This window comes from Danio aesculapii, chromosome 16, assembly GCF_903798145.1.
Source record: "Danio aesculapii chromosome 16, fDanAes4.1, whole genome shotgun sequence".
Lineage (NCBI taxonomy): Eukaryota > Metazoa > Chordata > Actinopteri > Cypriniformes > Danionidae > Danio > Danio aesculapii.
This window is the reverse complement of record NC_079450.1, coordinates 33,586,662-33,601,004: the sequence shown is the minus strand read 5'-3', so window position 1 is coordinate 33,601,004 and position 14,343 is coordinate 33,586,662. Positions and strand designations below refer to the sequence as shown.

Here is a 14,343-nt window from a genome sequence, read left to right as displayed (position 1 = left end):
AGCTTTGTTTCTCCCATCCTTATTGCAAATAAACATACTGACAGGCAGGCAAGAGAGTATATCTTAATATTTTGATTGGATATTTGTTTGGTCCTACGCCTTCCACAGATTAAATAAATACACATACAGTTGAAGTCAAAATGAACAGCGTTCCTGTGATTTTTTTCCCTCAAATATTGTTATAAAAAATATATGTTTAACAGAGCGAGGATTTTTTCACAGTATTTGCTATAATATTTTTTTCTTCCTTTCCTATTTTTAAAAAAACATTCAGATTAAGAGTCATATAGACAGTGATTTTTGATTAAATTAACCCGATTAAAGTCATAATCGAACTAAACAAAAATTGAATCAAGACATGTGGAGTATGTCGATTTTAGTCGCATTATTGAAGTGCAGTACAGACATGTAAACACCGCAATCCAACTATTACCGTCATGTAGGACAGGATACACGCACGGCTGTTTGACACTATTCTCTGCACCTACCAAGTCAGTGAAGGACCACACCTGCATCGTCACCTGCATCGTGAAATACAGTTTTTTTTCCCCCATACAACGTACAATATCAAATTCCATTAAAACAACACTCTTCCAACACTCTTCTTGTTTGTCACAGGGGGGCATGCATGAAATTTTCCTGAATGAAAGTGCTAAACTGCCATTAAAGTCAACAAATCAAAAATGAAATACCCGAAATTACACGAAACTCTGGAGGAAATGTGGATAGCGTGGTCACACAATGACGTTAATCGAATTATGTGCTGTAACATTTAAAATGGGATCATGAAAGCATTCAAAACGCAATTCATGTAAACACCTTACACGTGTTATTGTCTTATACAGATTAAGGCAAATAATTTTATTACTGATGTCCATGTAAACATAGTCACTGATTTGCCTACATACCCTAACTTGCCTAATTAACCTAGTTAAGACTTTAAATGTCACTTTAAGTTGAATACTAGTATGTTGAAAAATATCTAGTCAAATATTATTAACTGTCATCATAGCAAAGATAAAACACAGTCGTTCACTAAGCAAACACTTTCAAAAGTACACAAGCCTAGTGATATTGTCATAATGACCAGCTGAACAAAGTATACAGTAACTGCTTGTACGTTGTATTTCTCACCGTATGCGTGGCCGTTGATGGAGCACTTGTTGAAGGTCATGATGTTTTGGGTGAGTGTTCCTGTCTTGTCGCTGAAGATGTACTCCACCTGTCCCAGCTCTTCATTCAGTGTGGTGGTCCGGGCCTCTGCTGCCGTGTTACTGCGACTGCAGAACATCCGCCGGTCCCAATTAATGAAGTAACTGTGACCCAGACGAATCACCTCCACACTAACACATTCACACAGAGGGAAAGAGAAACGTATATGTGACCTGATCTCCAGCAGCAACACACAAATTGACTGCAGTTTGAACTCCCTTTAAAATATGCATATTCTGCTTTCTTTCCAAGGCTGCATTTATGTGAATAGTGATACTGGAAAAAAAAACAAGAAGAAATATTATTATTTAAACAACAGTTTTCTTACTGAATGTATATTAAAATGTATTCAAAGCTGAACTTTTAGTATCGTTACTCCAGTTTTCAATGTCACATGATCCTTCAGAACTCATTATAATATTACTGTTACATACTGTTCAAGAAACATTTACTATTAGCATCAGTGTTTGTTGGCCTTCTTCATTTTGTTTGTGGAAACTGTAATTTAGTATCATTCAAAAGTACCAAATGTATTTAATTTTATTCATCAAGGACACATTTAATTGTTTAAAAGGCATTTATAACGTCAAAAATAGAGTTAGGTTGTTATTTTGAACTTTCATCAAATAATCCTAACACCTTTTTCTACAAAACAATGATCAACACTGATAATTAAAAGACTCATTATTAATGATTGAGTACCAATAATAACTGATTATGTGACACTGAAGACTGGAGCAATGATGCAATGAATTCAAATTTGAAGGAATAAACATATTTTAAATAACATTTAATAACAAACATTTTAAGTATAATAGCATTTCGCAATTTAACATTTTTTATGACAAATGATCAAATAATTATATTGTCTTGGTGAGCAGGGGTGCATTTCCCAAACAACTCGCGGCTGAACTACCATAGTACAATGCATCGTTTGGGAAAAGAACGATGTTGTGAGGAGTGTTTCCCAAAATCATACTTTCTCTGTCGCAGATCCATCATTTTAACCATGCTAGCTATAACATAAAACGTCCATAATGACGCTCTAAATAGGGTGGAGTAACAACTTATTTTTTGTGCAAATGATATTGTTTTACACGCACTTGCATTTAAAAAAAAATCCAGTTTTGGTAAAAAAAACATGCACTTGTTTTTCGTATCAATTGAAATATATGTAAGCGACACATATAGGACCTATATATGGGTCCTTTACAAATATTATTAGGAATATTCCATATAAAAATCACTAAGCTAACATGTATTCTAATCTCATGTTTAAATTATATAAATCGTTCATGGTTGTACGCCTAATTTACAGTAGGCTATTTATTAAGAAATGTAAAAAAATCATACTTAATAATAATAATAATAATAATAATAATAATAATAATAATAATAATAATAATAATGATTAATATTATTATAATTAAGTAGGATTTTATTTTTATTTATGTTTTTTTTTTAAAAGTATACTTTTACAATATGACATTCAAACCACTGCAGAAATGTTTTAACCAACAGGCCTATGTCATACAGTATACAAATACATTTCGTAATATATAACCTACAATAAATTAAAAGCATTAACGTATGCTATATATTTTTGTTTTCACAAGCTTTGGAGACGTTACATAAATTCCGCTTTAAATAATAGGTAACCTATAGCTTTCGTCATGAGCCACGGCTGTGTTCAAACTGGCATAAATGTTGAATGTTTTATATTTTGTTACAGACATACAGTGTCATCCTGCAACTGTTTTGCTGCATATGAAATGTCCCAAACACTATTTTTAACTGTCCAAAATGGGGAGAAAAATGTGTTTTTACTCTCTGATAGTCAATGTTTTATGTAAATTCGGACCACAAGTCCACATATATGGACACCATTTTTCTCTAAAAGTACATTGTATCAAAAGATGATACTTAGGTTTTTATTCTAAATAGGTTCTAATAAGCCCAAATGGCAAAAAGAAATAAAAAATGCATGTAAAAAAACACCTTGGGCCTTAAGAGGTTAAAAGCAAATTACACCTAAGAGAGATGCCTTTAATGTTTTTTTTTTTCAATTCATTTCAAGTTTAAATGTTAGAATGTTCTAAATGAATAGGGTATAGGGGGGATAACTGGGAATAGAACACAGCCAGGAACTATGCTTCTAACTACAGCTCTAGAGGTGTAGTTGCAAGCATACAAGTTTGCGATGCAGTTTGCGAATGTTTGTTAGAACGATGGATTTGGGAAACGTCAAATCACTGAACTGTTTGTAACGACGAAACTTGCAACCCTAGTTGGCCAACGATGGTTTTCGGAAACGCACCCCAGAATAGGCTTAAGCAGAGTCCCTTAAAAAACATACTAATTCCGAACTTTTGACTGGTAATGTACACAAAAAACACACACTGATCTACATGTTATTTAGTGCGCATCTGAGACAGACAATAGCACAGCAGCCTGCATGAGGATTAAAAGAAGGATCTGACAATGTTAATTCATAAAGACCTCATAAACCAGTGTGCATGTGCTGTGCCATGATGCTGCAGTTGTTTCTGTCTGACTTTTAGGAGAGTTACATTGACTGAACAGCATTAGAGGTCATTCACAGGGCCGGTGCAGAAGGGCTCGGTTTAGGATTTTAGTGGTGTTATAGATGGACTGTGTTATATGGGAGACTGTGGTTATGGCAGAGAAAGAAAAAAAGGAGAGTCTACCACAGGGTCTAACTCTTACCTGTCGGAGAAAGTCTGAGGAAATATAAAAAAACAACAAAATAAATCAAAATAAAATAAACTGAATAACAAATAAAAGATGTCTCAAGCATAAAATTAACTTAAGCTGATGCTTAAAAACTGCATCTGAATCAAAGAACATATATTTTAAGATTTGAACAGCCATTTTTCCATGAATGTAAATAAATTTTTGGATTTTTGTAGAAAGCAATACAACAACAGGGAAATAAAAGAGAAACCGGGCTGAATGAAAAGTAGATTGTACTAATGCTATACAATCACCTTCTTTTAGTCAACAACTTCAAAATTGAGATTGTGCATTTCTTTGCCTTTTTAAATCTTCAATTAATCTGCAGCATCCAGGACTATTTTGTATAAACTGGAATATTGTGACTGCAAAATAGTGTGTGTTACAGTTAACTTCTAAATCTTTTTTTGTTATTCATGTTATATTGTTGTGTATATTATAATAAGACTTTTATATAAAAATTTATATTTAATATTTTTTTTATCAGTTTTAAGTACAGTTTTTTACTTATTTAATCCTTAACAGTCCTTAAAGGTTAAAGACAACCTGGAGTACTTTTTTGTTTTGCTGAGCATCAGTTAAGACAACGTTAAGGCACCTGTAACCTTTAATTGTGGTGTAAACTGAATAATTTTAAGCTTAAATTCAGCTAATTTCATCTTCCGGGTGTGCATCTGCCTGTCCAGTGAGGACGTGTCAGTTTCTCGTTATTATTCATAGCTTTCTTATTCTATGAGAAGACCCTGCTTTTTAATTATTCATAAAAGCACATGCTTTCTGAAGGCAAGGCAGACCTGCCAAGCTGTGAGACTCAGACTTGGTGAGAACGCGTAAGAGCATAAGAGCACTGCACGAGTTGCATGTGTTTGTTTCCATGATCCACAGGGTTTGTTGCATGCTTTTCCCTGCGATGCTGTCAAAGCTGATGGTTTGCAGCAATCATTTTTGTCAGTAGAGCTGTACGAGAATTGAAGAATGGCAGACTTTGACTTTTATCATAGGAGTTCGTTACCATTCAGACACATCACCTATATCTGTGCTGCTGTGTTCGCCTATGTTTAAAATCACTGGCAGTACTAATGGTCGGAATAGACAGGGGGATTGAGGAGGAGACAAGTCCTCCTTATTTATAGTGTTTATACTGTGTAAACATGATTATTTTTATAATGATATAACAAATTGTGGTTTTGTGAATATGAAGTTACGAATAACAAATGTAGCAGGACATTAAATTACTTACTGTTTATTTCTTTGCATTTCAACTTTGTAAACTATAAAATCATGCATCTCATGGTTTGTGGCAGTTGTTCGCTGCCCTCTTTTTTCCATGCTCTGCCGGCCATGCCCATCTCGAAGACTTTTTAGAAAAAATTCGGAGGTAGACTTGAACCAAAATAGCGGGGTTTCATGGCCCTTTAAACTCATAGTTTTCAATTATTTAACTTGCATTTATGATGTATTTCAGTAAACAAAAATAATTTCAATATAATAAAAAGTGATAACAAGGCAGACATAACAATATTAATAGATTACAGTTAGGTAACTGATTATATAAGTAAATAAAGAATAATACCCTGCAAATTATAATTACTACAGTAAACATTTTTGACCAATGCAAATGACCAAACATTTCATTGTTGTGTTTACCCACAGACAATTACAAAAACACAACTATACAAAATAACTAACAAACCTCATATATTTTAAAATATTAATTTTCAGTTTGTAATAGTATATTTATATTTAGATTGAGCTTGTGATAATCTACATCTTCTGAGGGTTGCACTTTCCTTTATAACTTATTTTCATCAGTTCAAGCCATTTCCTCTGTATTTTTTTAGTTTGAGATCTCCACATCCTGCTCACTCTGTCTCTTACCTGACATAGAGTGAAATTGGCACCACTGTGTTGAGGATGATGACGTAGGACCAGAAGGACAGGAATGCAGAGAACAGGAAGTTGTCCACTGGAGGATCCCAGGGTAAAAAACTTTGGAACAAAGCACCAACTTCCTTCTCCCAAACTGCATTTCCTATGGCCAAGATCACTCCCATGCAAACCAGGAACCCAAAAATCTGATGATGTAGATGTAAACGGGATTGATTTCAAATCTTTAAATGTGTGCCTATTATTTTCAGTAACATTTAACATTAACATGAGTTTCTCACCCACAACACCAGTGTATTCATCAGTCTGTCTATACTGGTTCGCTTGAACTTTGTCCGTCCGCTGTTCTGCATTAGTTTGGTGTCAGGACCTGAGGTCAACCAAAAAAATGACAGGTTAAATTGAAAACTAAACGCACATACACAATCACTCTGAGCTGTAACCGCCACAGACATATTGAGGTCTTCCCATTCAACCCCAACCCATTTTCTCTGTTCATTTGGTACAGTCCAAAAAGAAAATGGAGTATTTAGTTCTGTTTAATTTAATGATCACACTGTCATTTTTTTAGACAGACATAAAGATGCTAAACTAAAAGCAAATGAATTTCAGGTTTAATAGAAACCAAACTTACAAAACCTGCTGAATCTGAATGTATCTGTTAAGACTGTTCACACAAAATACTTTTTTAACCCTTGTATACTGTTCAAATTTACTACCCTTTTTGTTTTGAAAATTTTTTTGCCAAAATATGTTTCAAAATAAGATCTGTCACCAAAAAACATTCCATTTGCTGAAACACAGAGAAAGTTGTGGCCAAATTAAGACTTAAAATCACCCTAGAGTGGATAAAAACATCCCCAACAGCACACAAGGGTTAGTTCCACTGTCCATTGCTGTCCTACAGTATGTGAATATTGTGTCTCTTGTTTTCTCCAGCATCTCCCATATGACACAACATCTAAAAACAATTCTGACAGTAATGTGAACCAGACCGTACTGGCTTTCTTAAATACTATAATTCAAGAGTTCACGCTTAGCTGATGATTGATAATAAAGCTTGTTTGGCATGCTGTCCCGGGAGAGAGCCCTGAGCTTATAAGATCCTCGAGGCCTGGGCTCCCTCCCATTGCAGGGCGAGAGGGGAGTTTGAGCTCAGGTAGATCTTGATAGCTACAATAAGCAAGGGGGGAGTCAAGTGTCAGATATGGATGCTGAGAAGAGGTGTACTCAGAGCTTGGCTAAAAATATTTTGGATTAATTGTTTAGGGTGCTTGTTTTTGAACTGTGGGAGGAAACCGGAGGACCCGGGGAAACCCACACGAGCATGGGGAGAATGAGCAAAACTCCGCACAGAAATGTCACCTGGTTTGGAAGGAAATTAAACCAGGGGCATTCTTGCTGTGAGGCAACAGTGCTAATCACTGGCCACCGTGTCGCCTGTTTGAAAGGAGGGAAAGTAGGGTTGGGGGGGGGGGGGGGTGTTCTTCAAGACGATAATATGGACATGAAAAAACTCTGGTTATTTATAGCGAGTTAGGAATCATCTGATAGGATAATTAGTCATGAGCTAATGCTGAAACAGCTGTGAACAAACATACAGTAAGCACGTGATCCTCTGGAAATTTGTTTATAAATAAACTTCACTTATTTTTCACCTTTAATGTACAGGTCAGTGGATATTACATACAGGAAAGTGAAGGGAGCAGAGAATGAGGGGAAAGATTGGCAAAGGACCTCAAGCCAGGAATCTGACTCATGTCACCATGAGTACCTCTAGGTTATTGGTGCCGACCTGACTGTGCTCTTTAATGTTAAAATGACTCCGATGGCCAGTCAAATCAAAGAAGGCAATGCTGTATTGTTCATGGAGAATTACTCTGCAATGTTTTAGTTTTTAATCAATGAAAAGGTGTGAGGCTGCCATTGCTATATCTCACAGGAAACTCCAGAAAATTGTATGACCCAAACATTGTTATCTGAATAATCACATCATTATATATTTTCTAAGACTGGGCTATTGTTAGATCCAGTTACCTGGTTTTGTATGAAACACATCCTACTCACACAACTGTAAATCATACGAAAACCCGGCAACCTACAACCCAGTTGCTGCTGATATTTGAGGGTCAAAATCAAATACAAAAAACTGATAGTGAGGTCAATAGGGGTTTGATCACTCTGTGATTTAAGATCTTCTTTGGAAATCATGGACCTACGGAAAAAATGGGTCTAGACTTTTCAGCATAAGTGCATTTCCACTGTGAGAGACAGAATCTAAAACTAAAAATCTGAAAATCACATTGTATGATTTGTATAATTTATAAGTAAATTACTGTGTCAAATACGTATTTCATCACTTGAGTCAAAAAAATTTTAATATTTGGTACAGAAGCCTTTGTTAACAATTACAGAGGTCAAACGGTTCCTGTAGTTCTTCACCAGGTTTGCACACACTGCAGGAGGGATTTTGGCCCACTCCTTCATACAGATCTTCTCTAGATATGTCAGGTTCCGGGGTTGTCACTGAACAACACAGAGTTTCAGCTCCCTCCAAAGATTTTCTATTTGATTTAGGTCTGGAGCTAGACCACTCCAGAATGTTGATATGCTTCTTACGGAGACATGCCTTGATTTTCCTGGCTGTGTGCTTTGGGTCATTGTCATGTTAAAGCCACGACCCATCTTTAACGCTCTGACTGAGGGAAGGAGGTTTTTGTCCAATATCTCACAATACATGGCCTCGTTCATCCTCTCCTTAACACAGTGCAGTCATCCTGTCCCCTGTGCAGAAAAACACCCCCAGAGCATGATGCTTCCAGCCGCATGTATCACTGTAGGTATGGTATCATGATTCTTCTTCCTCCAAACATGGCGAATGGAGTTTAGACCAAAAAGTTCTATTTTGGTCTTATCTGACCACAGTACTTTCTCCCTTGACTCCTCTGGATCATCCAGACGATCCCTGGCAAACTACAGACAGGCCTGGACATGGGCTGATTTAAGCAGGCGAACCTTCTGTGCGATGCTTGATTTTAAACCATGACGTCTTAGTGTAATACTGATATTAGCCTTGGAAACGGTGGTCCCAGTTCTCTTCACGGCATTGACCAGCTCCTCCAGTGTAGTTCTGGGCTGATTCTTGACCATTCTTAGCATCATTGATACCCTACAAGGAGATATCTTCTGTGGGGCTCCAGTTCGAGGGACATTGACAGTTATCATTAGCCTCTTCCATTTTCTGACAATTGCTCCAACAGGTTTTTTTTTACCAAGCTGCTTGGCAATTGCCCCCTAGCCCTTTCCAGCTTTGTGAAGTGCTACAAATTTGACTCTTATGTCTTTGACAGCTCTTTGGTTTTGCTCATGTTGGTTCTTACCGTACGTTCACACCGAAAGCGGCGAGAGCCTCAAAGTAGCCGGAAGTCATTCATTTCCAATGAGAGCCAGCAGCGATAAGCGGCGAGGAGCATCGCGGCGACTTCACCGGTGTGGGCGTCGAGGAGAGTTGAAATCAAGTCAACTTTATGGTAGAGCTATGATGCGGTTTGGCGGCAAGCAATCAGAATGAAGAAGTCCACCGCTTGATAGGAGTTCAGAGAACACAGACCTGTGAACTTTTTGTTTGTTTGTTTTTTTATAATGAACTTATCTTTTGTGCCGCTTTGCTACACTATAAGAAATGCGTAAGTTAGTCAACTCCTGATTCACACTCCAATCCTGATGGTGACGGTAATGCTCCAAAAAGCTGGTTGCCAACCGCCAAAAAACACACAAGAAGAAGAAGAAGATGACCTGTGAACTTTGGTTCCGACCACAGTTGTTCCTAGGGGTTTGATTATTGCGGTCGCCGGATTTTCAACTATTTACAATGTTTTCTTAAAGAAACATGTATTAAATAAGTTACTGGTGAGTTACTGATGTGCATTAATGTTATATATATTTATCTTTAAAAAAGCGGTATTCTCATGCGACAGTACAAAACAGTATTGCTGCTTCAGGATATTTCAGACATACGGACACATTAAGATAATTAGGCAACTTGATCTTCCATTGTTAAATGAATTTGATAAGAAGTGCGCAACATTTTCACGCTAGAAAGCATGTTTTATGCTGGAATGTAACTGATTTGCTGCAACGGCTCCTTTAAATATGAGATCAATGTAGCGAATTTTGACGCTCTCACCGCCAGAGCTAAAGGCAGACAGTGTTGTCGCTAGGGCGGCCAGAGTGACCTTGGACGCTCTCACCGCTTTCGGTATGGATGTTCTCTCCGCTTACGGTGTGGACGCACAGTTAGACTTTTGACTGATTGTGGGCTGCACAGGTGTCTTTATGACAGTTAAGGACCTCAAACAGGTGCTACTAAATTAGAATCATGAGCAGAGTGTAGCTGGACTATTTAAAACCAAAATAACAGGTCGTTGAGGGTCAAAAATCTGGCTGAAAAGCAAGTGATTAAATACTTATTTGACACAGTAATTTACAAATTAATTGTTAAAAAAAATCATCCAATGTGATTTCCGGACGTTTATTTTTAGATTCTGTCTCTCACTGTGGAAATGCACCTATGCTGAAAATCACAGGGTAAAACTTATTGACCACACAGTATATACAAATATATATTAACAACAGTTGAATGGAAAGATATCAATAATTTTAACTTAAAAATCGCACTGATTTTAATATTGGAAATTGTTTGAGCAATGATGATACTCAGCACATTAAACCACAACAGAACAATCTCACACACATTATGTGATGAGACAATGCTCAGTATATTACACACATTCTCACCCTTATGTGTATTTTGTCTCCTTTGAATAAAATGGCCATTACAACACCCACAAAAAATGAAAAAAGAGTGACAAAAAACTGTTAAAAAAATAATACTTTTGTCCCCCTCAAATGTTCAACATGCTTGTGGGCTAAAACTAACTTAAACAAGTGCACACACTGACCAGCGAATATGACGAGGCCGTAGCAGCTCTCAGTGTTGCGCAGCACGCAACCGCGGAGCAGCATGTTCTGGTTGCTGAGTGGGTATTTACACTCTCTCCAGTACAGCGTCCCGCAGAAACGGTCCAGCTTGTTGTTGGGAGGCTCACACACCACTTCTCCTGAAGAGGAAAAATGAGTTCACACTTAACAAAAACATTAAAAGAGTAACATTTTATTTAATATGCATTATTCAGCATCTTGGGCCTTTGTGCAGTTAGTGAGATTTGGATTTTTTTTTATAGTTGTTAAAAACAGGAAGTGGTCTGTGCTGACACAAGTATGATGGTATATGTTCATTTGTTGGTGTTAGGGTGTGTGGCAGTGTTAAACAAACGGTGCAGAGAAACTGTCCACCACATATAATGCATTAATCATGTTGACTCAGTATATAGTTTTCCTCTTTCTCTCTCTCCTTCAGTACAATAAATCACAGCAAACAGTTGATTTAGCTTTGTATTTTTTGTGTTTCTATTCTTTAGCCAGTTATTTTGTTTCTTTCTGCACTAACACAGCATTAAATTCAGTCATTCTTTCATAGTTAATCAAATAAAACATTTATTAAACTGAAGACGTCACTATATATATATATATATATATATATATATATATATATATATATATATATATATATATATATATATAAATATATATATATATATATATATATACACACACACACACACACATACACACACACACACACACACATATATATATATATAAATAAATATAATTGTTGTTCAGACGACAATTAGAGATTTTTGCATCCAAACTCTTCATATATATATATTTATATATATTAATCAGGGTACCAGTGCATTAAATGTCTTCAGTGATGCTATGCAATGCTATGCTATGATTTGAAGGCGAATTTATTTATTTTATTACTTATTATAGTAATTTATCAAATGGTGCAGAAAAGTTATGCATTTATTTCATTATAAATGTGTTTATTTTAATTTTATGTATCAGGGTGGCAATTTATCAAGTGAAGGTTCAGTGATACAATGCATTGGCTACGTTTACAAGCGACACGGGCAACATGGTGGCGCAGTGGGAAGCACGATTGCCTCACAGCAATAAGGTCACTGGTTCGAGCTTCGACTGGTCAGTTGGCATTCTGTGTGGAGTTTGCATGTTCTTCCCATGTTCGTGTGGGCTTTCCTCCGGGTGCTCCGGTTTCCCCCACAGTTCAAAGACATGAGTGCAGGTGAATTAGGTATGCAAAACTGTCCATAGTGTATGTGTGTGAATGAGAGTGTATGGGTGTTTCCCAGTGATGGGTTGCAGCTGGAAGGGCATCCAGTGGGTAAAACATATGCTGGATAAGTTAGCGGTTCATTCCACTGTGACGACCCCAGATTAATAAAGGGACTAAGCCAAAAAGAAAATGAATGGATGACAACGTTTACATGGACATCAGTAATTAAATTATTTGCCTTAATCTTAATAAGAAAGTTCTTTGCATGAGTTGTTTTTTGAATGTTCCTTTCATGATCCCGTTTTACATGTTACAGTACATAATTCGACTAATGTTATTGCGTCACCACACTATTCACATTTCCTCTGCAGTTTCATGTCATTTTCTGTGTTTCATTTTTAATTTGTCGACTTTAACTGCAGTTTGGCACTTTCACTTTCTTTCAGGAACATTTCATGCATGCCCCCTGTGACAAACAAGATATTGCAAGCAAAAATGAACTGCTGGAAGAGTGTAGTTTTAATGGAACTGATACCGCATGGCGCATGGGGAAAAACCTCTGCATTTCGTGATGCAGCGGTCTGTGGTCTGTAGGTGCTCTCTGTAGAGAACAGTGTCAAACAGTCGTGTTTGTTTGTAATATCCAGTCGCAAAATGCGGTGAAAATCCTACACGAACGTAATAGTTTTATTAAGGTGTTTACATGTCTATACTGCCCTTCAATGATGCAACTAAAATCGACAAACATGTTTAGTTCGATTATGACTTTAATCGGATTTAATTAATCAATCGCTGTTTCCATGGTAGACTCTTAATCAGAGTACTGTCTTAATTGTATTAAAATCAGATTATCGGTGTCCATGTAAACATACTCAATATTTGTATTGTATAATATTGTATTTATAATGTCAGCAATTTATGTAAATGAAGGTGCAGTGAAGCTGTGCATTATTTGTTTATAATTGTATTTTATTTTATCATGGTAGCATTTCATCAAACGGTTTAATGCTATACATTCATTCACTGTCCTTCAGCTTAGACCAGGGATGGGCAAACTCGATCCTGGAGGGCCGGTGTTCCTGCATAGTTTTGCACCAACCCTAATCAAACACACCTGCTTGTAGCTTTCTAGTGATCTTGAAGACACTAATTAGGGTGTTCAGGTGTGATTGATTAGTGTTGGAGCAAAAATCTGCAGGGACACCGGCCCTCGAGGATCGAGTTTGCCCATGCCTGGCTTAGACTCTACTTCAGAGGTTGCCACTGCAGAATGAACTGCCAACTTTTCCAGCATATGTCTTACGCAGCGGATGTCCTTCTAGCTGCAACACAGTACTGGGAAACATCCATACACACTCATTCTCTCACACACACCCATACACTATTCAATTCACCTATACCGCATGTCTTTGGACCTTTAAATGTGGGTCTTTTTGGCTTTATGCTGTTATCTGAATTTGTTCTAAAATAGAGTGAATATAAATACACAGTGCTATCAGCTACCCTAAAATATACAATTTCTATTCTTAATATTTAAAGGTACTTCTGCAAATCGTGTACTGTACGCACATTCTCTTACTGACCAGATCACACAAGCTCTCATCTCCTCTCTTATTTACACCAACCATCATTCACATTTAACTGGAGTGCATTTAATGTACATCACATACCATCAAACTGGGCCAGATTATTGGGATCTCCCAACTCTGAGGTAACAGACAGAGACTGACGCACCTTCATGTTCGTCTCGCTGAAATATAAACACATGAAACACATGTTTTGCAAGAGAGAGAGAGAGAGAGAGGAGGGGGGGGGAGAGACTAATATTACATTTATAAGTAGTTCTTTAATAGCAATACACTTAAAAAATATTTGTTTAATATGGGTTGTATTCCACTGTATTACATAGACAGGCATAGCCATTTGAGTTCTGAATAAGCCAAATGGGCTCAACCCACCAGTTTACTGTAGTAAAAACCACTTTCTAAATCCAAGGGCATTTTTGTTTCCATGTATTAAATAAATAAACTGCTTTTCTAATTAAATGACATACATATAAATATATATTTTTAAACTTACAGGCTAATTCACATATTTCACGATCTGAATAATAATAATAAATAAGAAGTTTTTGTTTAATACTAGACAACACTTGATGTTTCTATCTCTGTCAGTGACAGTTATAACGAGTACATTCTCTAAGTGTTTTCTGTCACTGTTTAATCCTTTCTGTGCAAGACTGTGAGGTATAGTTAATGCCACACGAACTGTAAACTGTTAAATATTGG

General features: G+C 36.6%; 1 protein-coding gene across 1 annotated transcript in view; it reads right to left on the bottom strand.

The window, feature by feature from the left end:
- The window catches only part of atp8b2 (ATPase phospholipid transporting 8B2), an 82,982-nt gene that overhangs the window by 27,177 nt on the left and 41,462 nt on the right, over positions 1 to 14,343 (bottom strand). The window contains exons 10-14 of the mRNA XM_056474609.1: positions 13,726 to 13,805; positions 10,815 to 10,973; positions 6,135 to 6,223; positions 5,845 to 6,041; positions 1,135 to 1,343 (exon numbers count right to left, since the gene is read on the bottom strand). Coding sequence (XP_056330584.1) covers positions 1,135 to 1,343; positions 5,845 to 6,041; positions 6,135 to 6,223; positions 10,815 to 10,973; positions 13,726 to 13,805 — 734 coding nt within the window. The remainder of the gene's footprint in view (positions 1 to 1,134; positions 1,344 to 5,844; positions 6,042 to 6,134; positions 6,224 to 10,814; positions 10,974 to 13,725; positions 13,806 to 14,343) is intronic.